Raw genomic sequence first — 25,610 nt, 5'->3', positions numbered from 1 at the left:
TAATAGTAGAGCTATATCCTTCCTATCGTCTTAGCATCTTGGTGGTTGGGAAACTCATCTCCATGAAAAATTATACCTGGTCCTTTCTAGTTAGCTAGCTATCTAGCTGTCTGTCTGCCTGTATCTTAAATAGTGATGTGCTATTTGTACTGAAAGAAATGTCTGAAGAGACTATCAGTCACATAATTCAATAGAGACAACTTAGAATCTGTATGGTTTTGGTTTTAACTTTTTGCTTGTCCATTAACATTGCACATTATTAAAATTATTAGGTAGCTGGCACCTTTGGAAATAATGGCTAAGAAGTGTGATGTTGATGCATAAGAGAGAAACAATGTAACTTTCTATAAAACCTTAGAGCATATAAAGATTTGAGGGTTTCTCTTCAAACCTTAGGCTACAGAATAAATTAGAAGTAAGGACATATCTATCATATAATTCTGTTTGTGCCTGTCAAGCTTACAAAGAGCAGACACCAGAGACCTATGACTTCAACAAGATAGACTAACCTAACCTTGGGAGAGTAGTAGCCAGAGGCAGGCATGAGGGAAACTGGGCGAAGCTGGTAAGTGGTGGGTTTACAAACCTGGATAGCCGTCACTTCAGTGGGAGCTTTTATGAATAGTTACCAGCTTTTTAGAAAAAAAATTATTCAATTTGATGCAATACCTCAGTCAGCAACCCCAAATAATATCAACCAATCAGCAAAACTGAAAGTTCTGATCACCTTCTTCTGATTCCAATAATGTATTCTAGAGAAGATCACACTTGAGCCACGTATGAGGACAATGTGTTGTCCTAAATCATCACCAAGATTGGACATGGGCTCTGCTTGGTTCTATATTGGGAGTGGGGGGTGGGGGGTTATCTGTGTTTTCTTCACAGTCTTTTTTTTGCTGTATTTTGTGTGTGGGTTCTTGTTTTGCTTCGATCATGAGTGGTGGTCAGGTCTGGGACCCTTGGCATAGACTGCTGGAGGGCTGTTGGCTTTTCCATCTGAGCTAACAGAGTTGGCTGTGTTGCAGGCGAGCTGTGTGAGGAGAAGCTGGACTTCTGTGCTCAGGACCTGAACCCCTGCCAGCATGACTCCAAGTGCATTCTGACCCCAAAAGGATACAAGTAAGTGCACAGCCACCTGGGGCTCCCAGTCAGCTAGGAGCCCTTCTGCTCTTCTCTTTTTGGAACTTGTCTTCTTCTTACCCACAAGCCCTAGCTCTGTGCCTTCAACCAACATGAAAGAAAGAGGTCTATTGGCTAGTGCCTGTGACAGTTTCATCAATGCTTCTAGGCAGCATGGGTGTCTTTTAGTACACCAAACAGAAGGAAGATAGGTTTCCTTCTGTTCCACGACTTTCTGGAAAGTCATTGATGGAATAACAGAACCTTTCAACAAGTTTCCTTCTACTAATTCAAAGGCCAGGGCTCCACTACCACCTGAAGGTAAGTTTGTAGCAGAATTGAAAAGGTTATGTTGTGAAATATTACTTTGAGTATCCACGCAATAACCACATCACTCAGATGGTCCAGGACAGTCCTGATTTATGACTGTGTCCCCACTTTAACTGTTAATAGTGCTCTTTTCTCTTTAACTTTTTATTCTTTATTGGTCATTGGGCTTGAACTCAGGGCCTGAGTGCTGTCCTTGAAATTTTAAGTGCTCAAGTAGCTCTCTATTACTTTGAGCCACACCAACACTTACAGTTTTCTAGTGGTTAACTGGAGATAAGAGTCTCACAGACTTTCCTGCCTGGCCCTGCTTCCAATCGAAAACCTCAGATCTCAGCCTCCTGAGTAGCAAGGATTGTAGCCTGAGCTTCCAGTATCTGGCAGGAGTGCTCCTTTTAACTTAACTATATCCAAAGAATGGCTTTGATACTCCTGAAGAGCTCTAGCAAGTGAACTGAAAACATCAAAATCATCTCATTTTCTCCAAGCAGAAAGGGAGGAGGGGAGTTTAAGTTGTGTGTGTGTGTGTGTGTGTGTGTATGTGTGTGTGTGTGTGTACACATGCGCACATGTATGTGTGCATGGTATGTGTCTGTGGTTTTTGGCAATACTCGACTCAAGACTTCACACTTGCTAGGCAGGTTCTTTATGCTTGATACTGGACTCCAGCCCTTTTATAAAAGCTTTATTTTTCAGACAGGATTACTAGTTTCTGCTAGGGTTGGGTTGTATCAGCGATGGACTATAGTCCTTGTACCTATGACCTGCTATATAACTGGGATTACAGACAATCAGTACCACCATGCTTGGCTTGTGTGTTGAGAAGGGGCCCCCTCTAACATTTTGCCTAGGTCAGCCTCAAAGTGCAATCTTCCAAATCTCTGCCTCTGAGTAACTAGAATTATAGGAGTGTACCACGGCACCTTGTCATCCAAGCAATAATTCGAAAAAATGTTTCACAGCAAACTCCATAATTTTCTTGCTTCCATCCTGAAGTATTTCTGGAGTATATCTACAGCAGCTGTAACTTCAAGGTTATCTCGGTGCTGATTCTTTGTTATAAACATAAGGAAATGATGAGCCAGGGTTTGCTTGGCTATGCAGATACCCCTAGCTTATTTACTGGGAGAGCTGGAGCTAGCTTTTCCAGTTTGGTGAATGCATGTTCTCTCTCAAGACATTTTATATTTTAATCGTTCATGTGGTCTGATACAGAGGAAAGACTAGATTCTTAGGCATGACACATCTGGGTTCTGGAGTTGAGCTGGGGTTAGACCAGATAACTTGCCGAAAGCATTATGTGTTCCTCCAACCCAGAATTTATGGAGAATTGGCCATGGTCTGGACATGTGGTAATTATACATCTTATGTTTTTGTAGTGTTTTATAGCTATTCATTTCACATTATGTTCACAGAGAGTGACCCAAGCTTAATTACCATAGCTTTCAGAGAGTTAAAAATTACTCATGAGCAATTTTAAAAGAAGGTCAGGGACAATTTTAAAGAGTCAATAGTATTTGAGCCGTAAATCTTAGGTACTTTTCAAACAGATCATCAGACTTTTGAGTGAAACAAGGGCCTGAGGTCAATATTGTGAAACCTTCCCCGATTTTCAAAGGCTAATCTGATATAAATATTTATTCCCTGACAAAAATATCTTGTTTCAATTTGAGTTAAAAATCTAAAGATTTAGAATATACTACTCTACGTGCAGGACATGCTAATGCTATTCAATGCCTTATTGAGAAAGAAAAGGATTGATTTGATTGTGTCTTTCATCTTATTTCAGATTACAGCCCCGGGCAAACACTACAATTTTTTTACTTTATGCAAAATTCTGCATTACATTTTATTCAACCACTCTAGTTAACTTGTTGTAGCTAGTGTCATCTTTGATCTACCCACAGTTGAATTTGGCAAGGCAAAAGTTCATTGCTTATGTAACAAATAAGATGATCCTCAGAGAAATGAATAGACTTGATACATTGTAACTAAGAGTTTGTATTCACAAAGGTAAATTCTCAATTAAATATCTTCTATTTCGAGCAGTCAGATTGTACCCTCTAAAAGTGCATTTTGCTGAAGTACAGGTTAATTAGTGTAGAAGCCCGTGGTTTTCAGTGGCCACTGACTCTCAGGCTCACACCTTGGCTGTAACTAGCTCAGCAGAAAACAGACTAAGTCGATATAATTAGATATAATTGTGCGTTGTGGGAAGCATGCCTGCAAAAAGAAAATGGACATAAACCAATCAAAACGAAGCAGTGAAAGAAAATTTCTAAGAAATACTTTTTGGACAAGTTGTCCCGTTTAAGTGCATTTTCTTATTACTGAACTCACAGAGCTGTTCTACTCTTCTTGCTTTATTATATAACTCATAAATCTCTGAAATGGCCTTGAGATATTTTTAGACCCTGGGATGCCCTAAGCAGTATTTTGAAGAATGCATCTGACTTGTTTGGGTCTCCGGCTGCTTAACTGTATATGGTACATTTGGCTTCAAGACTTGAGAGACAGGAACTTGAGGGTATCTGATACTTGTTTGAAAATGGAAAGTGTGAGGGATTCTGATTCAAATGCGTTCTCTGTTTTGAAATTTGGTATAAGGAACAGAAGAAACACACACATGCACGCACACATACTCACACACATGCACACATGCACTCCCACAAAATATGTGGCTGTGATGTAACTCCATTTTCTAATGGGCTCGAAGAATATTATTTGGAGATAAGAGAATACAAAATACCTTTTAGAGAGCTTCTGTGGTAAATGTATGGCTCTCTGGTCTTTTACTTTGATTTCTCAAATAAATAATTCAGTATTTCAAAGCATTTCTCCTTTCTCTTAAAGCTTGGCACTTCAGTGGCTCTGTTCACATTAACATTGATGGAATTTCTTGTCCATCTATTTGAAAATGTGTGCAGCCACTTAGGGTCCATTTAACTTCAGACTTACTATTTACTTTGCCTTATTATGATTTAGCATTAAAATTGACTGGTTGCAGAGAAAGCGTGCTTAAGTTCTGAGATCATTTTATTTCTTAAATCCTACATGCAGGCAGAATGTCCATTGCTCTTAAAAGCTACATACTCCCACTTTTTTTAATGTTCCAATCTCCATTCACTCTTAAAATACACACAATTCCTGTGGCATTCAGTAATGCCACATGGCTTTAAGTGTCCTTTCTCATTTAAATAGTGTTATCTTTAAAATAAAGTAGTGAATACTACAATAAATTCTAAAGAGTTTTATCTGAGTACAAATACTTACATAGAAACTTATAAAAATACCATTTATCAATATATACATTTATCAATGCATTTTGTACAAAAGTTATGCCAATAACTTTAACTTGTGAGGGGTATATATATACATATACATATATATATACATATATATTTGTACACATATATATATTCTAGATAAGGAAGTATTTGGTGATATTTAAGTATCTTAGTCAAGATTACACTTTATGATACATGAAGTTGATTAAATACCAAAAGACAAATACCTCATGATCTCATAAATGACCTAAACACAAGTACCATAACACTCTGGAAGGAGATCATTGAAAAGATTGCTGTTACTATTGTGCTGGTAGTCATACAGTGTGGACTGGCCAAAGGAGTGATTCCAGGTAGGACAGATCAAATATTGCAAAGGCTCATTACAGGATTGAGAATGGCATACAATTTTAAATTTAGGAAGTTTGTTTTATTTAAGGAATTTCTTACTTAATATTTATGAGTAACAGACACTAAGGCTATGGAATGGACTGCCACCGCTTGACAATTGTTGTATACAACAATTTTCCTAGGGCATGATGACGTCCTGAGTCCTGGCTGTCTGCTGGCCAGCACTGAGCAAGGACAGATTTTTAAAGGGAACCTTAAGAAATTGATTATCAGACCACAAAACGCAGTGGCCAGGAATCCAGGCTCTTTGATCAGACAGCTTGAATTGGACTTAAGTGGCATGTTGTTAGGCAAGTTACTTCAGCTCCTTGTCCCTTAGTTTCCGCACTTACACAATGGATATAATGGTATCACCAGTAGCTCAGGGCATGGAGGAGATTCAGTGAATCCATGGAAGACAGGAAGTGCTTAGAAATGTCAGCTCCATTGTGACCCTGATTCTTCATCCTCAGTGGAGTTGCCACCTTTTCAACAGAATGCAGAGGCCAAAAAGCTGTCTGTGGACTTGGCCCCATGGATTTTGGTATCAGATCCTTCACAGTCAACCACGTTTTGTTACGTCATTTTCCAGATGTGTCAAAAATTAGAGTGCCTAATATTAACTCACTAGTTTCCCTGAAAATTATATTTTTGTTCCAATGCATCTAATAGCTATGGAAAAGTTAATATGTTAATCCTTTAAAATAGATGTAATAGTCATAGTAAATATTACTATGGTCAAAATTAATTAGGCAGAACAGAAATTAGGCAAAAAGAGAAGAGAGGAAGAGAAAGCAGGGAAGGGAAGCAGAAGGGAGGGAGGAAGGAAAGAAAAAGAAAGAGGGAAGAAAAAAACAGGAGGGAAGGAGAAAAGGGAGAGAGAAAAACTCATGATTTCTTTATTCTGTTGTGAATGTTCATTATCATCAAACAGATAAAACCGCCACATCTCCAATAGATCAGAGTTGAAAACCACACGGTAGTTTGCAGCAAGTTTGGTATTCTCAGCATTCGTTAAATTAGAGATGAGACTGTTACAAAGATGTGTTGGTTGAGTTGACGACATTTCCTCAAACATGGAATGCATCTGCCTATTGATTTATCTCCATTGAGACTGAAATTTTACCTGTTTGTTCAAACAGGTGTGACTGCACACCAGGATACATCGGAGAGCACTGTGACATCGATTTTGATGACTGCCAAGATAACAAGTGTACAAATGGTGCCCACTGCACCGATGCAGTGAACGGCTACACATGCATCTGTCCCGAAGGTTACAGGTACACGCAGAAATACTCAGTTGCATAGACATGTGCTTTCAGAACCCATCCATATAAAATCTGTGCTAACTTCCGCTCTCCTGTGTATCTTTTAGTGGCTTGTTCTGTGAATTTTCTCCACCTATGGTTCTGCCTCGGACCAGCCCCTGTGATAATTTTGATTGTCAGAATGGAGCTCAGTGCATCATCAGGATAAATGAGCCCATATGCCAGTGTTTACCTGGCTACCAGGGAGAGAAGTGTGAAAAATTGGTCAGTGTGAATTTTGTAAACAAAGAGTCGTACCTTCAAATTCCTTCGGCCAAGGTGCAGCCACAGACAAACATCACCTTTCAGGTGAGCCGCCCCACCCCCAAGAACAGACGTGAGCTTGAGCCACAGTCAGCCTGGGTAGATGATGACACCCATGATGGAGTTTGGGAATGCTACTGATACTTGCAGAGACGGTGACAGAATGTTCGTTCCCCTCATGGGCAAAGCTTCAGTAATGTTTCTCTTCAAACTTTGTATTTAAAAAAAAAAGGAACTGGTATTTTTTTATCCACTCCATTATCTTGGGTGAGGGACAGCAACAAGTTGCATCTCTTTATTGGATGCCCAAGTGAAGTAACTCTATTTACTTATTTACTTATTTTATGGCACCGCTGTTCAATCACTGCACAGGGTGGAGGACATTTTTCCTTGGAGGTCTGCATTTAAGAAAGGCTTAAGTGAGACAGAACTCAGCTGGAGCCTATTACATCTTTCACCTAGAAGTCAGGTGGTGGGGTGTCACTACTGTGATCCTAGCTACTTAAGAAGCTGAGATGTGAGGACTGTGGTTCAAAGCCAGCCTGCAAAGAAAAGTCCAATTAACCACCCAAAGGCTGGAAGTGGAGGTGTATTTCAAGTGGTAGAACACCAGATTTGAGTGAAAAAGCTAAAGGACAGTGCCTAGGCCCTGAGTTAAGCACCAGGATTGAGGGCGGGGGGGTGGGGGGTGGAGCAGGAAGATAACATGAAATTTAACAACTTATATTTAAGTCTTTCCACCAAGAAATCTTTTCCTTTAAGCAAATCATTCAAATGTTGAGGGGAAAAGATGGTGCTAGATTCTTTAATAAATGCAGAATATGGGGCAGGGACATATTAAGACTGAGTATTGTGTTATCTGCTCATCATGATCACTTAATATATTTTGAATCTAAATGACTTCAACCAATTTCCTGTAGATACCATCCCTTCTTCTTTCTTTTGCCCTGACTCTCTGGGTATTGAGGAGTGGTAACTACTTTTGAGGTCCTGAAGAACAAGACCTTGGGAAGGTCTTTTCTAAAATTCTGTCACCCTACCTTCCACTCCATTTATTTATTTATTTGTTTATTTATTTATTTTTACAACAGTGAATAGTTAGGGAACATTCTCCAAGGTATATGAGGCTTAAGCCCTAACTTTACATAACTCTAGTCTTTTCAATATCCTCAAGAAGAAAAGGACCATGATTAAAAAATGAACAACAACAACAGATAAATCCTCATGGACCTAACATGACTATAAATAAGTTTAATACAAGATATGAATCTGCCTTGCTCAATGCAGTCGTTAGTATATGACAAAGATGAAACTCATAAGAAGAATAATGTGAACATCAGAGAGAATCTCCAGCAAAGGAAATCCTAAGCACATAGCTGAAGTAGTTGTCATATTACTTCAATTTCTTTATAAATTTGTTTACAGCAGAGAAATGTATAGGCAAGTTAGCTTTCAGACAGCTGTGTGCATTAGATTCCACTAGCCATTGTGAAAAAGTAAGCCATATTAAAAATCTTCCTTCATTTGATGGGATGCATTTGTTGAGTGGGCATCTACTATGTCAAGGCCTTTTCTTCCAGATTGCCACCGATGAAGACAGTGGCATCCTCCTGTATAAGGGTGACAAAGACCACATCGCTGTGGAACTCTACCGCGGGCGCGTGAGGGCCAGCTATGACACCGGCTCCCACCCGGCTTCTGCCATTTACAGGTAAAGATCTCTTAGTTACTGGTAAAGGTGAAACAATTGTCTCATGAAATACTGCTTCTCCTCTATTATTCTGTGATGGCAGTACAGGAAGTGGAGAGGGGTCATGTTTTTCCACATCTCTCTTGTGCCTCTTGTGCTTCTGTAATGGAATACCTGAGACGAGGTAATTTCTAATAAAAGGAGATTGAGAAGAGGCTGAAAAAAATCCAAAGTCACGATTCCCACATCTGACAAGGTCCTTCTAGTTGTGACATCCTATGAGAGAATGAAGAGGCAGGAGAACACAAGCCAAAGATGGGGGTAGAGAGAAGGAGGGCTAAACTCATCAGATTTTATCAGGCTCACATTCCCATGATGACTAACCCACTTTCTTTTCTTTTCTTTTTGAAAGTCCTAGGCTATGAACTCTGGGCCTGGGTGCTGTCCATAAGCGACTTTTGCTCAAGGCTAACACTCTACCACTTGAGCTCGAGCACCACTTTTTCTGTGATTAATTAGAGATGAGAGTCCCATGGACTTTTCCTGCCCGGACTGGCTTTGAACTACAATCCTCAGAACTCAGCCCCATGAGTAGCTAGGACTACAGCACCCAGACTCACTTCCTTTGATACAGCATCAGTCCATTTGTGAGAGTGAGGATATAGCCCTGAACGCGTAGTCAACACTTACAAATTCTCCCCTCAGTACTGCTGCACTGGTGTTTCCCCCAGTGAATGAACTTTCAGGGACACATTCAAGCCACAGTGCACGTTTTATTCTCTGCCATCCTCCTGCTATCATCTTATAAGTGAATTCTATCATATGTAGAAAGAACTGCAAATCTTCCTTTAGAGAAGGGACCAGAAACTCATATACAGTCAGTTTTCCCAAGCATAACTAAATTAAAAAGTCAAAGAGAGGAGCAGAATATGCCCCCACCAATTTATTCCATAACAGAACCAACTCTGGCAGTAAGGACTCCTGCGACAAAGAGCTTTCCTGTTGACAATACAGCAAGGGCAGTCTGGAAGGAACTCAGATCAGATCTTCATCAAAAGACTGTGCCTGCTCGCTTGTCCTTGAATTCTGTGGGTCTGATTTGGCCATACTCTGGGTTTTTCCAGGAAAAGCAGAAATCTCTTCTATTGAAGTCAATGTGAAATTTTCTCTTCTTTAAAGATTGTTGGTTCAGGTTTTAGAACCATGTTTATGAACAAAACACACTATAGGCCAAACACACTTGGTCACAAGCAATTGGGCTTTGATTGAGACTCATAAAAGAATGCTTGTGACTTTGATTTTATTGGCATTACCCTTGCTTATAGACATTTGCTTCAAAAGCCTTCACATCGCGTTGGATCCTTCATAAGTAGTTGTGGAAAAGTAGATGCCAGTTGCTACCATGAGTGGACTTTATTCTTTTTGGTGGTGAGCAAAACCTCCACTGAGACTATGTGAAGCATGGATATAGGCATATAATGATGGTTTTCAAGTGGTAAACAATGCCTATTTCACCTCCAACTGGTGAGGAACAGAGGCCAGCATATTAGGTACTAATAAGCCTTCAATTTTATAGTCTTGCACCCCACATAAAGCTTTCATACATTTATAGTGCATTTTTATTTTTCTAATATTTCATGATAATGAAACCATATGAATTTCCTAAAGGTCCTACTGAGTTTTTTAACTGGATTATTAAAAGCTAAATGTGGGTAATATATGCCAAAAGGATTTCTAAGTAAGTTTTAGAAAGCTAAGTGATTATATCCAAGTGAGAAACTCACTAGAGGTTTTCTTTTTGAAGTTATGTTCTTGTTACTCCTCTTCCAAGCAATATAGATTTTTCCTAGCAATTTCTTGAACCTGGGACATTGATAAAAATATTAATCTTTATTCAAAATCAGAAGTTTTATGTTTCTTCTATAAGATTAGTCAATTGAAACATGTAAGGCATGTAGCTTTAATTTAAATCTTGATGTGTGAGTTGTGATGTAACAACTTTGGAAAAGCTACTACATTTTAGTAACAGAAGACAGTCAAAGTTATCTTAAATTGTGGGTCTGGGAAGGTGGCTCAGTGGTAGAGTGCTTGCCTTGCATGCATGAAGCACTGGGTTTGATTCCTCAGCACCACATAAACAGAAAAAGCCAGAAGTGGCGCTGTGGCTCAAGTGGTAGAGTGCTAGCCTTGAACTGAAGAGCTGAGGGACAGCGCCCAGGCCCAGAGTTCAAGCCCCCTCAACTGCCAAAAAAAAAAATTATCATAAGTTGAGATGAGTATATACATATATATTTTTTTATCCTATTCCTTCTTACATGTACCAAAATCTCGTATCAGCAATGAGTTCTGGGTTGCAAAAGAGGATTTACTGTTTGTACCTCTCTGTAAGGCCTTGTTACAAATTAAACAAAGACACACACAGGTGCTCGAGATGAGTATGGATTAACTTATGCTAATTACATATGAAGAAAATACATTATAAAAATAAGAGGGAAAGAAGAAGAAAGTGAGGAAGGTCTATGTACAATATTGAAAGATTTCTAAGATACCATACTCAAAAGGAAAAACAAATGTGTGTAGTACAATCATGTCAGAGGAAGGTATGCATATTTTTATTTTTATGACTTTTTTCCGTAAAGCAAGAAGAGTCACAGAGAGGGAGTTAGGACATAAACAAGGCTTTTACATGAACACCACTATGCCTGAATATTATCAGTACGCAAAATTTGAGGCCAAAGCAAGGACCCAATGTTCTCCAGATGGTCTGCCATGATTTTATTCCCAGCTTATCCAGCCCTAAGCAAGCAGGTCCTGGGTGCACTCGATCAGCTGCCAGGGCCTCATCTGGAAAATAAGGGTAATGTACAATCGTACCATTTTTATGTTACTGTGGTAAGAATTTTATTATGTAGCATATGTAAAATATTCCAAAAATGAATGGAAAATAGTAAATAATGGTAGCTATTGGAATCATAAATTCAAATGATCCCAAACTCAGTTTCTTTTATTTGCTTTATGCAATCCTAAATTCCAGTCACATTATTTGTAGATAGAAGGGCATTACCAAGTCCTCCACAAATATTGGATTTGCCTTTAATTCTTTTCTTCCCTTCATTTTTAATTTGAAATTTGTCCTGAGACTTAACTGTGCACTTGCTAATTTTCTGGCTTCTAGCCAAATGTCAGAAACTGGCACACGTGCTTACTAAAAATCTCTAACAGAAAAGTACTATTTCTCTTATCATGGTAAAATCTATCATAAAACTGTTAAAATCACTTTTCCCATTACTTACTTAATAAATATTTTGTTTTAACTGCCTGCTCAGCTTTTAACACTGAGGGAATGGATTTTATTTTAGTTAATCAAATTTGATTAAAAATTAGAGAAGTATAAGCATGTAAAAGTTACTATTTCTATAAGACCAAGTTTTTGTTTGATGATATTCTTCATTTCAAATCATCTGTATGAATACAATTCTGTCTACATTGATAGTTTTCTGCCTTTTAAAGATTGTTTCTTGAAAACTATATGACTGTGATCAAGACACATTGTATTCATAAACTGCTTTGTTGAATGGCAACTCCTTTGTACTTAAAGATTATCAAATACTTAAGAAATTATATTAAAAATATATGCATGTACCTTCACACTCAAATTCTTCTTCTCTTCACTGGGTAGCTTCTTTGGAAACATAGTATTTAAAAATTAGGATAGTTGCTGGGCACCAGTGGCTCACACCTGCAATTCTAGCTACTCAGAGGCTTGGGCAAGATAGTCCTTGAGACTCTTATTTCCAGTGAACCATCAGAAAACCAGAAGTGGCACTGTGGCTCAAGGAGTAGAGCACTGGCCTGGAGCTGAAGAGCTGAGGGACAGCACTCGGGCCCAGAATGCAAGCCCCACAACTGAACAAAATAAAATAAAATGATATAGAGAGAGAGAGAGAGAGAGAGAGAGACAGAGAGACAGAGACAGAGACAGAGAGACAGACAGAGACAGAGACAGAGAGACAGTGGTTACAAGAGACAGAGAGACAGACAGAGACAGAGACAGAGAGACAGTGGTTATAAGCCGGTAAGTGTGTTTGAGGAAACGCAACTCCTTTACCAGTAGGAATGACATGGCCTGCACAGTTCCTCGTGTTATTTCTTACATCTGGTCATTCATGCCTTGTTTGAGACAGGCATAGATTCCCAGTCCTGGGTAGTGAGTGGAGCAGGTGTGCTGGAAGACCCTATTCCTTTCTGCTTTGGGAGACCCCCAACTGAAAATTTACATTTACAACAAGTTCCCAGGTGACGTTATGTTCCAGACTTTAAGAATCATGCATGGAAAATGACTCTATTTGAGTTGTGCTTTGTGAACAGATGATACACTTCTCTCCCCGTGTTCAAGTCCCATGACATCATGTTTGGAGCTGGCTTAAAATCAGACATGTCAGCAGTATTTCCACCCAGCAATCAGCCAATGCTGCAAATCCAGACTCATTTTCCCCTAGAGATCCCATGGTTAAGCATTTGCCAGCCCTCCCTGATTTAAAGTAATCAGTAACAACAGAGCTGACCTGATTTGCTAGTAAATGAGTGCATGTAGAGTCTGGCATTTGTGTCTCATTTCTACAGCACTTAGAGAATGGCATATAGAAAGACTCATTGGTAGTGCCATGAGTGGAAGTCTGAACAAATGAATGAAGGAAAAATAAATGAGTTGTCAGCCTAACCTTAAAGCTAACCTCAGCACTAGACATTAAGACAGAAATGAGGGAAAATATTTCTATTAGGCGGAGTGATCATCTTCCTTTTAAATCTAGATATTTAAAATAAGAACTGTTCCTTTTTCCCACATTTGTATTAACATTGCTTCAAAAATACTAATTAAAATTAAAACACATTTCTTAGAAGATTCATTTTTTCTTTTTTATTACCAGTCCTGGATCTTAAACTCAGTACTTATAGAAGGCCCCTAAGCTTATTTTTTTCTCTCTCAAGGCTAGCACTCTACTACTTGATCGATCCATAGCCCAACTCCTTGTTTTTTGGTAATTAGAAATAAGTCTCATGGGTGTTCCTGCCTGGTTGGCTTTGAACTTCAATCCTCAGATGTCATTTTCCAGTGCACAGACTTAAAAGCTACTCTCTAAAATCTTCTTCTGAAAAACTCCTAAGCATAACTTTATGGACAACTATAGTAGACATATGTGTTATCTCATTTGGCTTACTATTTCTTTTGACTTAAAAAGACAGGCAGAGATTCTTTACTATTTTCTTAAATTTTATTGTATTGTATTAATTATATTGTAAAGATTATGTACAAAGGGGTTACCGTTACATAAGTAAGGTAATGAGTACCTTTCTTGTCCAACAGTGTCACCCCCCTCCCTCATTTTCTCCCACTTTCCCTCTTCCCTGACTCCCCTCCTCCCAAGCTGTGAAGTTCATTTCCAACATAGTGTCTTGTGAGTGTCGCTGTTGCATTGATTCACCCTTTGTCCTTTGTCTCACCATTTTGTTATTCCCCTTCCCTTCCCCAAATCAGAAAAATGTCTATGTAAGACACAGAGTACCAAGATCAAAAATAGTGAAACAGGGAGAAAATGAAAAAAAGAAAGAACTTCACACAGTACAGTAAAAAATAAAACATAAATTTTGTTTCCATATCTTAGAGTTTATTTCTATTATCATCATTTTATATGATCATATGTACATAGCTATTGAGCTATTGCAATCCTCTGCTAGTACTATCCTAGACATGAGATTCTCATGTCTCAAATGTTGTACATCAGGCCACAGGTAACAAAGTGAGAAAGGACCAGTTCTGTTTATTTGATCTTGGATTCCTATACAAATCAGTCACTTAAGTTCTTTCAAGTCTAAGGCTGGAACTCACATAAGCAAAGTAGGATTCTTATCTTTATTAAGCTACTGAAATAGTAGATACGGAAATATGACACTGTTAGTGTGTCCTGCATAAGTACAATGGAGAAAGAAAATTAAAAAAAAACATTATACTAATCCTCTTTTCTTTGAAGCCCTGTATCATCTTTACACTGTCTTGATAATAACAGACTGCAAATAGTGTGATAAAAATTGCATGATTTTCATATATCCATGCACAGTCCAGAAACTCAGGAAAAGAAAATCTAAGATAATAGATGAAGGTAGTAAAGTTAAATTACATACAAATGGTAATAAAATGAAATTTATGTTCCTAGTAGAAAGGCTCCAAGTTAAGTGGTTCACTGGCTACTTTTTGTGAGTCATCAAATATATAGTTCCCTCGGGAGTGGTGAGAGAGAATTTATCAATACTTATCAGAACCCCAAAGGACATTATGCACTGTAAGTGAGGACACGGGAGCTGAATGTGATGGACTGTAAAATCAATGACAACTTTGACTCACAGCGACACAACTGGGTGTCAGTCTTTCGTATTAAAAGGAAACACAGTGCAAGGACTTTTAGGTGTCTCCTAGTCTCTCATGATGAAAAAGACAATGTGAAATAAAACTATTTAGACCATTCTTCATCCTGACAGTTTTACTTTAGGATTTATGCACACACTATCATCTTTAAAAAAAATCTCAAAATATTGACTTGATAGTATTTGTTTGCAAGAAGTCAAAATCAGCCAAGCACCAGTAGCTCACACCTGTAATCCTACTTACTTAGGAGGCTAGGATCTGAGGATTACAGTTCTTAACCATCTCAGAACTGGTACTGCAGCTAATAGAGCACTAGCTTTTACCACAAAGAGGCTCAACATCAATGCCCAGGCCCTGCATACAAACCCCAGGACTGACAAAAAAAAAAAAATCAAGGTCAACCAGGCACTGGTGGCTCACGCCTGGTATCCTAGCTACTCAGGAGGCTGAGGTCTTAAGACCACAGTCCTAAGCCATCCTGAGCAAGAAAATCTGTGAGACTTGTGTAATAAACTCCCAAAACTCTGAAAGTGGAGCTGTGGCTAAAGTGGTAGAGTACTAGGCTTCAGCACAAAAGCTCAACCCTGAGTTAAAGCTCTGGACCTGACACACACACACACACACACACACACACACACACACACACACACACACACACACACACACACACACACACACACACACACACACACACACACACACACACACACACACACACACACACACACACACACACACACACACACACACACACACACACACACACACACACAAAGTCAAGTTTAGATCTAGCTTAATTCCAAAAGGATATAAATGGAATAAAATCTGTGGTAACCCTTAGCATGTTCCAAAATGATCAGAGTGAACCTTTAAAACTCTTACTCTGAATTTCATTCATAACTGGGAAAACAGAATCCAAAGAAAATTTCCAAATCCACAAAGTTTACATATAAGTCATATAAGATTATTCCTTTTTTATAAATCAATGGTTTTTAGTAAAGGGAACACATTGTATAAGCATCCTATAAAGGTGTCCTCTGTGTAACTCTATACCTAGCGCTGTTTGGTGGTTGGTTATCGTGTATCGAGGATGTAGTGGTAACAGTCCATGCCGTCTGAATGATACTGGGATATTTTGTATTTTTAAAAACGTGATATATAATAATTAAGAACACAGATTCAAGCTGGGAAGTATGGCTTCAAGTCTGTTCATCTATTAACTGCTGTATTACCTTGACTAACACAAATAGCCCTTTGTGGGGGCTTAAATAAGAGTGATACATAGACTGTCTAGTGAGTATCACTGTTGTATGTGTTCATCATTGTTCCGCTTTCTCTGTGCCCTCTCTTGCCCTCTCACTAGACACTATGTGGAAAATGAACTATATCTTACGGATGAGGATGGGAAAGGGCAAAGGAAGGGGAGACATGTTTCAAAAAAGATTGTACGGATTGTACCTGATTCATGTAACTGTACCCTCTCTGTCTATCAACTATACAATAACAATTTTTTTAAAAGCGTGATACACATACAGTTTCTAGAACACTACCCATCCAGTAGTATAGTATGTGCTAAATCACTCTTGCTTTTCTTAGTTACAATTCAAGCCAGGTTCATACTTTTAATGAGATGACCGTAACTTATCTCTCAGAATTTTCCTTCAAGTTACTACCACTGAAAATCCAAAACTGTTAATAGCATGCATCTTTTTGAAGAACTTTCCTAAATAAACTTGAAGCCTGTTTATTATAACTTCATTCATATTGATAAAAAGATTATTTCTAAAGCAAGGCATTGGTGGCTTATGCCTGTAATCCTAACTCCTCTGGAAGTTTTGATATGAGGATTATTGTTAGAAGCCAGCTGGGACAGGAAAGTCTGTGAGACTCTTATCTCCAATAAATTACAAAAAAAATGCTGCAAGTGGAGCTTTGGTTCAAATAGTAGAGCACTCACTAGCCTTGAGCAAAAAAAAGCCTAATGACAGTGCCCAGGTTCTGAGTCCAAACCCCAGGATTTCCCACTACACCCTGAAAAAAGATTATTCCTAGGTTATCTTGCTTATATTTATAACATCCATTATATTTACGTAGCATGTATTGATTAAGCATCTACTATTTAGGTGAGATATTCTTCTGAATATCTCTTTAAGAAATACAGCAATAGCAATACATGGCCAGTACATTAAAGTGGCTTAAAAGTAGTGAGCATTAAAAATGTGCACTCATGACAAGAAGAACAAAGAAGGGGTAAAGAAGAAGTGGGTCAAGAAAGGTGGTGACAAAATGACCTACCAGCTGAGCACTGCATTAGGATGCATACAACTTTAAAGTTCTGAAGTCATTGGACTGCATGCGGCCAACGCCATCATTAACACCGACATGTCTGAATTGATTGCCTAAAATCAATATGTGATCAAGAACTCCTTCCTCCATGCATATGGATCTTTTCTTTGCAATTTTAAAGGCGAAAGGGGGGCTACATATATTAATATTTATAGTCTAATTAAGGTCAAGTTTTATAGAATGTCCATCTAAAACCACTTTGAGAATTACATCTGACCACAAAAGCAAAAAGCAATTGGCTTCCATTGTTATGTATATCTTTATTTTAATGCTTTAGAACTTCTAGTAACTTTAGTAACAAAAAAGTTTTATTTCTGCCAGTCTTTAAAATTACCTTGCATTTCATATTTTTAAATGAGCCAAGTTAAATTTCCTCTTGAAGAAGATCCTAAAATGTATTGGATTACTTATTTATACGCTGATGGCACTGGTGCTCATGTTGATGGAAATCCTGAATATATAACTTGGCTCTGCTATGCATCTTTATAAAAAATAATTTCATGCAGATCTCAAATTAATCATAGGAAAGTAACATTTAACAAAAAAGAAAATGGAAGTGTATTAGTATTCCAATAATCAAAGGTCAAATATTTAATAGATGCAGGCCCAGGATTCAAATCCAGATTTATCTGACTTGAATATTCCCACACCAATATTACAACTTAGTATATCTCCTTAGGAAAGACTGATATTTAAGACCAGCAGTGTTATGCAATGTTATTTTATCAGTAATATCCTAGCCTAAATAATGTCCCAGTATGTTCATTGGTAAATGTTCACAACCTTTGTTAGACTGTCTTTTACCTGTATAGTGAAATGTGAGTGTATTACTGAAGTTGTACTGTGCAAAAGTACTGTGTTCTTCTCAGGTCCTGTTATATAAGTCCATTAACTTTTTGCCTGAAGTAATACCACAAAGAGGGTTGAAACCACAACTTCATCTTATTTCTCAGTCTTCATTGTCTACTTATCTTCATTTTGTAACCTTTTTTAATCTAATTTATGCATATATATATATATATATATATATATCTCCTCAAGGTGCCTAGATGGCAACTGTAAGAATTGTTAGCAATTTTTACAGAAAGGACACTGGGCAATCTCTGTCCTTATGACTCTGCTACGCATCCTATTTACCTTGCTCTTCCACTGAGCTCATCTCTTCACAGTGGTGTACCTTAATATCACTTCACAATGAGACGTCTTGGAATAACTGCACAGGAAGGAAAAATAGAGTATCAGTTAATAAATTTCACAAAATGCAAAAATCCTATTAAGCTCGTTCTTGTACTTTTTGTGTTTGTTTGACGTCACCCGTCCTGATGCAGGGTCATGAGAGCAGAGGCCAGAAATCCTCTAGAGATTCTAGAATGTATTTGGCATGGGTGAAGGTGTCATGTCTTTTTAATTCTATTTGGCATGATAATCAATATCTTACTTAGTAAATGGAACAGTTAGGGCATTAAAAGCAAATGCACTGAGCTACTGCAGAGGTAGAAATCAGGACAACCACAATCAAAGGCCAGCATGGGAAAACCAAAAGGCTCTACCCTAAAACCAATAAAGGGTATTTAATGGTGGAGTGGCTGCCTGGCAAGTACAGAGAGGTCCTGGGTTCAAAAATAAATTGGTAGGGGCTGGGAAGGTGGCTCAGTGATAGAGCACTTGCCTTGCATGCATGAGGCCCTGGGTTCAATTCCTCAGCACCACATAAGCAAAAAGAAAAAAAAAAGCCAGAAGTGGCGCTGTGGCTCAAATGATAGAGCGCTAGCCTTGAGCTGAAGAGTTGAGGGACAGTGCCCAGGCCCAGAGTTCAGGCCCCACGACCGGACCCCCCCCAAAAATAAAAATAAATAAAAAATAAAATAGTAAACGCAATTGCATTTTCTCTTTGTGAGTTCTACAGAGATTAAGGGAATTTGACTAGATCATGAATAGACCCAGTCATTTTCAATTATCTCAGTAGAAAAAACTTTGTGTACAGTCTCTGAGAACTTGAAACCTATTATCTCCTTGAAAATATCCTTTTAATTAAAACTCAGCTTCCTTAACATTAGTTACAACTATCTTTTCCTAAATGGTGCTTATTGAAGTATTATTTTAATGACTATTCTCTAATAAAAAGAAAATGGAAGAAGCAGCTCAATTGTTTTCCCATTGTAGTGTGGAGACAATCAATGATGGAAACTTCCATATTGTGGAGCTGCTTGCCCTGGATCAGAGTCTCTCCCTCTCCGTGGATGGAGGGAGCCCCAAAATCATCACCAACTTGTCGAAACAGTCCACTCTGAATCTCGACTCTCCACTCTATGTAGGAGGTAAGCTCTCTCCTCAATACAATGCATCACTCAAATGATGAGTCTCATCACAGACTGAAGCTATTGATGCCAGGGACCATAATCAGTGATAAACAGTTATTGAAGATAAACATTAAGAGGCTGTTTTGCAGTCCTGGGTCTGGTTTAAGTGTGTTATTGACATAGAGTAGAAAGTTAATATTTCTTTGTGATCTGTCACATGACAGGAGACTTATGCATCAGATCATTTTCAATCTTATAGTTAGTCATCTTGTCTCACAGAAAAAGAAAACTAGTTCGTGTCAAACCAAACAAAGAAGAAAATGGTGACACAAGTTTGATGAACATTGCAGAGCAAGTGACTCCCAGCCAGCTTCTTCTGTAAGGAGGCAGAGTCTATCAGCTCAGCCAAATGGTGTCATGCTGTAGTTTCTGCGAATGAATTCTGCAAATTTACGTAGATGGTAGGATAATTGTCCTTGAAACTCTATGAATGAATGGAAGAATCAAATGACAGATTATATGAGGTAAACAGGAAGTAGTTCTGCTTGGCAAGACTTTTGGGAAATGAACATGATAGCAGGTTAGAAAATTAGGACTAGAAAAGGTGAATTTAAAACCCTAAGCTTTATTTTTAAGCACTATGAAGGAAGATGAGAAAATGAAGAAGCGACCTAGGACCAAATTCAAAGGAGCCAAAAAGAAATACTGTATAGGGAAGAGCTCACACCTTTTCTAGAGAAGTAAGTAATTTAAATGCAGACATAGAGCTGGACAATTCAGACCAAGGACCAAAACAGCAGGTGATGCTGAATCGAGATGCATTGGATTTGATTGGTCTTCAACTGAGCTGATAAAATTTAATTCAGTTTAGAAATAGGATGAGTTAAGAGACTATAAAGTTTCTGAATAAGTCAGTGCCCTTGAATGCTTTACCAAGATGTGTATTTTCACTCCATATTACTCTTTATACAACACTAACCTTAAGATGCTATAGTTAACCACTTGAAGCTTTCTCCAAAATCATTTGTTGGAATTATTCTCTAAGTCCAGAGAACTTCTACTTTGAAAAACTTTGGTATAGAAAACTTGCAGTATCTTAATCAATGTGCTATTTTTTACAAGCAAAAGAGTTCAAAGAGTTCAAAATTCTGTTCAATTCTGTTAATATTTATGACATACCTCTAGGCCCAAGGAAGTTAATGGAAGAATAGAGCATACAAAGTTGAAATGCTCAAAGAATAAGAAGACATCACAATGAAGCCCATTTTATAAAATTGCACAGGTCACTGTAGCTCATCCATGTAATTAGTTATTAGTGAAGTGGTTATCACAAGAATCATGGTTCAGTGCTCTCTCAGACAAAAAAATTACCAGACCCAATCTTAACAAATAAGCATATTGTATTTAGTGCATGTCTATTGTAGCTCCAGCTACATGAGAGGCATGAGTAGGGCATTCTTGTCTGAGGCCAGAAACTCTAGCACCTATCTCAAAAGTTTCTCAAACAAAAATGGTCTAGGGTATGGCTCAACTGTTAAAACAACTGCCTAGTAAGCAAGAGGCATGAGTTGAAATCCAAGTACTGAGAGTATAAAAAGAAAGAAACATTTGAAAGGGGGGAAGGAGAGACAAGAAAGAGTAATAGAGCAGATGATTATGATCAAAGTAGACTGTAAAAGCATATGGAAACACCACTGTGAAACTCATTTGATAAGGGGGGGGGGGTGATTTGGTGAATTGAACCCAGCACTTGCTAGATGGGATTTCTACTATTTGAACCACGCTTCCAGCCCAGAAACCTCTTCCTTCATGTAATCAGTCTATGCTAACAATAATACATCTCCCTTCGACTCCCAGGAAAATGGGAACCACAGATACACCGTTTAATCTTTGCATAATTAAAATCTTACACACTGACCCTTCTCAGCAAGTAGCCTGATCTGTTTGTACCATGGGAATCCCAACTATGAGTCCCATTTAACAAGCCTTCCCTTGTTGCTAACCAAATTGCTTTGTGAAAAAGAAAGCAAGTCATAATGGGAACTACTATTTAAAAGCAAAAAGGATGTTCCATGTGCCCAATGCAGTGCTTCTCTTAGCCTTCATCTCTAGAGATATAAGGGAGAAAACATTTTCATTTTTTAAAAGTCTTTGAGTGACAGCCTCAAGGATTTTTATAAAGCTTGCCAAAGTTTACAAAGCTATTCCATGGGAGACCTCATTTAGATTCAGGTCTGCCCGACTCCAGAGCCATCATTTTGCCACTCAGTCCTTAAAAACACCACTACCACCACCAAAACAAATCTGAAAGTGAAGTGATCTTAAGTTATGTGGCTTTTAGTTGTTTATTTCTGACCTTGTCCTTCACTTGATTTTATTATGCTTTTATTAGAAACCATTTCACTGGATCTTTTAAAAACCTCTTTAGGATTTGGTACGAATTTTACTTTAATAAAGCCTGAGATTGTTTAGGTCTGAACATTTTTATTTTTCAAGGAGGAAAAAGAAAAAGGTTTTAAGCTCCAAAATGAAAAGTGCTAATTCCTCTGAGGATGAAGTACCTAGCAAGAATACAGACACCTCTGTCCTGGGCCTGGAGAAAGCCATCTTCACCCCTCCTCTCTGCCGGAAAACACACGGAGCCTGGGCTGGCTCTCTGCCCATGCAGACTCTGGTCTCAAGGGTGAAGCCAATTTTTTTTAATACAAGGAAACACATAAAAACAGAGCTTTGAAGAATATATGACAGAGCAATGAGAAAGAGTCAGAAGCAAAAAGAGGTCAATGCATCCACTTCCAAAGGAGAACGGCCCAAGGTTGATGCATCTCAACACCTGATCATTCACAGAAGTGTCCTCTGAGAAACTAGTCACTTAGCTTAACCTATCCTTGCATTCATCATTAGCCCTAATACATCCTTTCTGTCACATGACACAACTTTTTGTGGTTTTGAGAAGAAAAAGAGCAAGTCCAAGATCTAGCTACCGCAACAACAACATAAAAAGATATTTCTGCTTCTGTTTATCAACTACAACCTCGAGTCCTAAGCAAGCACACAGAAAGGTTGACTCAGAATATGTCTTGACATGAGTCTAGCTTAGAGGTAAAATGGTATGCTTAATATTCCAGGGGCCTTGGGCTCAATCCTAACTAAGCATCAAATAAATAGAAAGAATAGAATAAAAGAGTTCTTGATTTATATCCTATTAAAAGTCAATAAATGTATAACATATAGCCATGTTAATTTACAAATGACTGCAATCAAAGCAAGACCATTTTATGATTGGGAACTTTGGGAATGAAAAGATTGCCTTTCTCCCTGCTGAGGAACTTAGCTAGACTCTATTTAATTCTGACAAATACACATAGGGGTACCCTACCTCTATCACGAATGAGCTGTTCAAATTAGTTCTGGAAGAAGTACATTTGTACCCTCTGAAGAAAGGACCATAAACGTGACATTAAATGTTGTGGGTGAATATGATTTAGAAAGACGCCAGAGCAAAGACCTTCCTTCAACATAGCCAGTTGCATATCTTTGACCTTGCTGTCACTACCTGATTTCCAAGGCCAGATTGATGCTCACTAAAATCCTATACAAATGGAACTTAAAGCCAAGATTTGTCATTGACTCTGTCCAAGTGTAACCATAGATCACCTCGCATCAGTCACCAGTGCGGCATTTTGTCATTCCGAATTCTGTGCCTGCCCTCCATCTTGAGATACTGAAAAAAATCCAGGGTCAAAAATTTCAGGAACAACTGCTGTGTCCAACTATTTATGATATCATTGAGAACACTGAGCTCCAGAGAAAAGAAATGACTAGCCCAAATGTACTAAAAATCAAAACCGAAGACCTGACCTCTAGCCTAGCTATCTGATTTTAGTGTGTGTTAGGACTTAAGAGACAGTATAATGGGAAGATTCTGAGATCGTTCCGTCCCTAGATTTATAAACAAGTTTCTGGGAAGAGAGCAAACGTTTGACTTCCTAGCCCAGAACTTGAATCCAGTAGCTTTTGGTCCAGGCTCAGTTGATACCTGAGCACTGTGAGAGGGTCAAGGACTCGGAAGACCTCTGGCTCCCCGCCTCCCTTACCCCACAATGACCTGGAAAGTTGCCTCATGTCTGATACCATTCAAGCACTATTTCAGGGTCTGGCTCATGCCATGGAAAGATTCCTCAGTTTTGCCAAAATGAAAGTTACCAGATGACTGACATTAGTGGAATGTAACTTCACCAAGATTTGCAAATACTGTTTGTGAAGGAATTTCTTTTGTGTTCCTGATTTATGTGGGGAATGTGAAGTCTTTGCTCTCAGTAGCAGGCAAAAAAAAATCATGATGTCCATGAAGTGCTGTTGATAAGCCACAGGGGTGAGTTTCCAGGCATTGACATCCTGCCTTGAGCTGGAACATTGCTCCTGGTAACTTGCTTAAATTAGAATTTGGCAGGGCCAAGATGAAGGTCACTGTGAGTCTCCACATTCTCCCTCTGAAACTCGGTGCTAAACCTTGGAGCTAAAATCAAAGCGAGGCCTTTTATAATCAGCCTTATTCTAACCAGGTAGAACTTGTGAGAGGACTGCAAGGAGCTTTGTGGAGCTCTGGGCTCCCTGGAAATCTGTCTGGTATAGGAGACTCTAGAATAAAGGAAACTCCAATCTCTCTAAGTCCAGCAACTGTGGTTCTTAATTTTGTATATGTATGTGTCTAGGGCAAAGTTTTGTTGGAAACAAATGTTCAAGATTAAAGATGGACCTAGTGAACTAGTTGTTTTAATTATACATTAGAAGAAGTACCTGCAGAATCTTCCAGAAACAAAAACAATAAACAAAACACACAGATCTTTTTCAACCTAGTACCCTTGCCTAGATGTCCTAACTTCGTAGAGCTGAGGTAAGGTCCAGAGCGTCTATCTGCATAGCCCATGTCTGAAAGGTCCCAGAGTCTGACCTCTCCCATGGTGTCCCTATGCAGGCATGCCTGGGAAGAACAACGTAGCATCTCTACGCCAGGCCCCCGGGCAGAACGGCACCAGCTTCCATGGCTGCATCAGGAATCTTTACATCAACAGTGAGCTACAGGACTTTCAGAAGGTTCCCATGCAGACAGGCATTCTGCCCGGCTGTGAGCCATGTCACAAGAAAGTGTGTGCCCATGGCACCTGCCAGCCTGGCAGCCCGACGGGCTTCACCTGCGAGTGTGAGGAGGGCTGGATGGGGCCGCTCTGCGACCAGCGGACCAATGACCCCTGCCTTGGAAACAAGTAAGTTTGGGTTGCTGGGTAGCCGTGCACCTATGAGTGATCCCGAAAGGAAATGAAGGAAATGGAGAAAGTCAGGTAGAAGGAAAGATGGAGGGAAGAATTTAAGAATCCTTCACGACCATCCCAGGAGACTACACAGGGGCAAACAGGCATGGGAGAAAGATTATAATAAGAGGCCATATCACCCAGGAGAGGGAGCACATGGCCTCTCTCCCTATCCAGTTGGCAAGTTGTCTGGGGCTGGAAGTGAGGTAGATTCACGCACAGGTAGGTCTGGGTGGAGAGAGGAAGTGGCCAGCTCAGGTCTGGGGTGGAGCCAAGGACCAGCGGTAGGGATAATACTCACAAAGAACCCTCCCACAGGAGTTCTTTCTCTTTTTCAGTGAGGCATCTTTCATTCTTGTGTTGTGATCCTCGTCCATTCTCACTACATGCTCCTTCCTGTTCCCCTGCAGATGCGTGCATGGGACTTGCTTGCCCATCAACGCATTCTCCTACAGCTGCAAGTGCCTGGAGGGCCATGGGGGCGTCCTCTGTGATGAAGAAGAAGATCTCTTCAACCCCTGCCAGACCATCAAGTGTAAACACGGCAAGTGCAGGCTCTCGGGACTCGGACAGCCCTACTGTGAATGCAGCAGTGGATACACTGGGGACAGTTGTGACCGAGGTAGGCCAGCCTAGCAAGGCCCCTTCTTCTGGCAAAGCACGAGGGGTACTAATCCTTGATACAAAAAGACGTCAATGGGGAAAGAACTAGGAAAAGGTGAAACGAGGTAAGAAAATGCCAATCTGCCACGTGACTTTCAGGTACAGCTGTTGGTTTATTTTTAAGTTTCTTAGGAAGGTTCCAGATTGAATTGCCCTACACCTCCATTATAAGATGTTACACAGC

General features: G+C 39.2%; 1 protein-coding gene and 1 non-coding gene across 3 annotated transcripts in view; one reads left to right on the top strand and one right to left on the bottom strand.

The window, feature by feature from the left end:
• Slit2 (slit guidance ligand 2) overlaps nt 1-25,610 on the top strand; it is a 307,698-nt gene that overhangs the window by 279,032 nt on the left and 3,056 nt on the right. For both annotated transcript variants that reach the window (XM_070012748.1, XM_070012747.1), the window contains 7 exons: nt 1,026-1,119; nt 6,266-6,403; nt 6,499-6,739; nt 8,275-8,405; nt 19,315-19,469; nt 24,430-24,718; nt 25,174-25,385. In XM_070012748.1, the coding sequence (XP_069868849.1) occupies nt 1,026-1,119; nt 6,266-6,403; nt 6,499-6,739; nt 8,275-8,405; nt 19,315-19,469; nt 24,430-24,718; nt 25,174-25,385 (1,260 nt within the window). The remainder of the gene's footprint in view (nt 1-1,025; nt 1,120-6,265; nt 6,404-6,498; nt 6,740-8,274; nt 8,406-19,314; nt 19,470-24,429; nt 24,719-25,173; nt 25,386-25,610) is intronic.
• LOC138821139 (small nucleolar RNA SNORA40) lies at nt 10,685-10,811 on the bottom strand. Its single transcript, XR_011370077.1, has one exon. It is a non-coding gene; the product is annotated as a small nucleolar RNA SNORA40 (small nucleolar RNA).

Source organism: Dipodomys merriami, unplaced genomic scaffold (genome assembly GCF_024711535.1).
Source record: "Dipodomys merriami isolate MVZ:Mamm:240054 unplaced genomic scaffold, mDipMer1.0.p SCAF_9, whole genome shotgun sequence".
NCBI classification, from domain to species: domain Eukaryota; kingdom Metazoa; phylum Chordata; class Mammalia; order Rodentia; family Heteromyidae; genus Dipodomys; species Dipodomys merriami.
The sequence above is the reverse complement of the archived record's forward strand: the minus strand, read 5'-3'. Positions and strand labels throughout refer to the sequence as shown.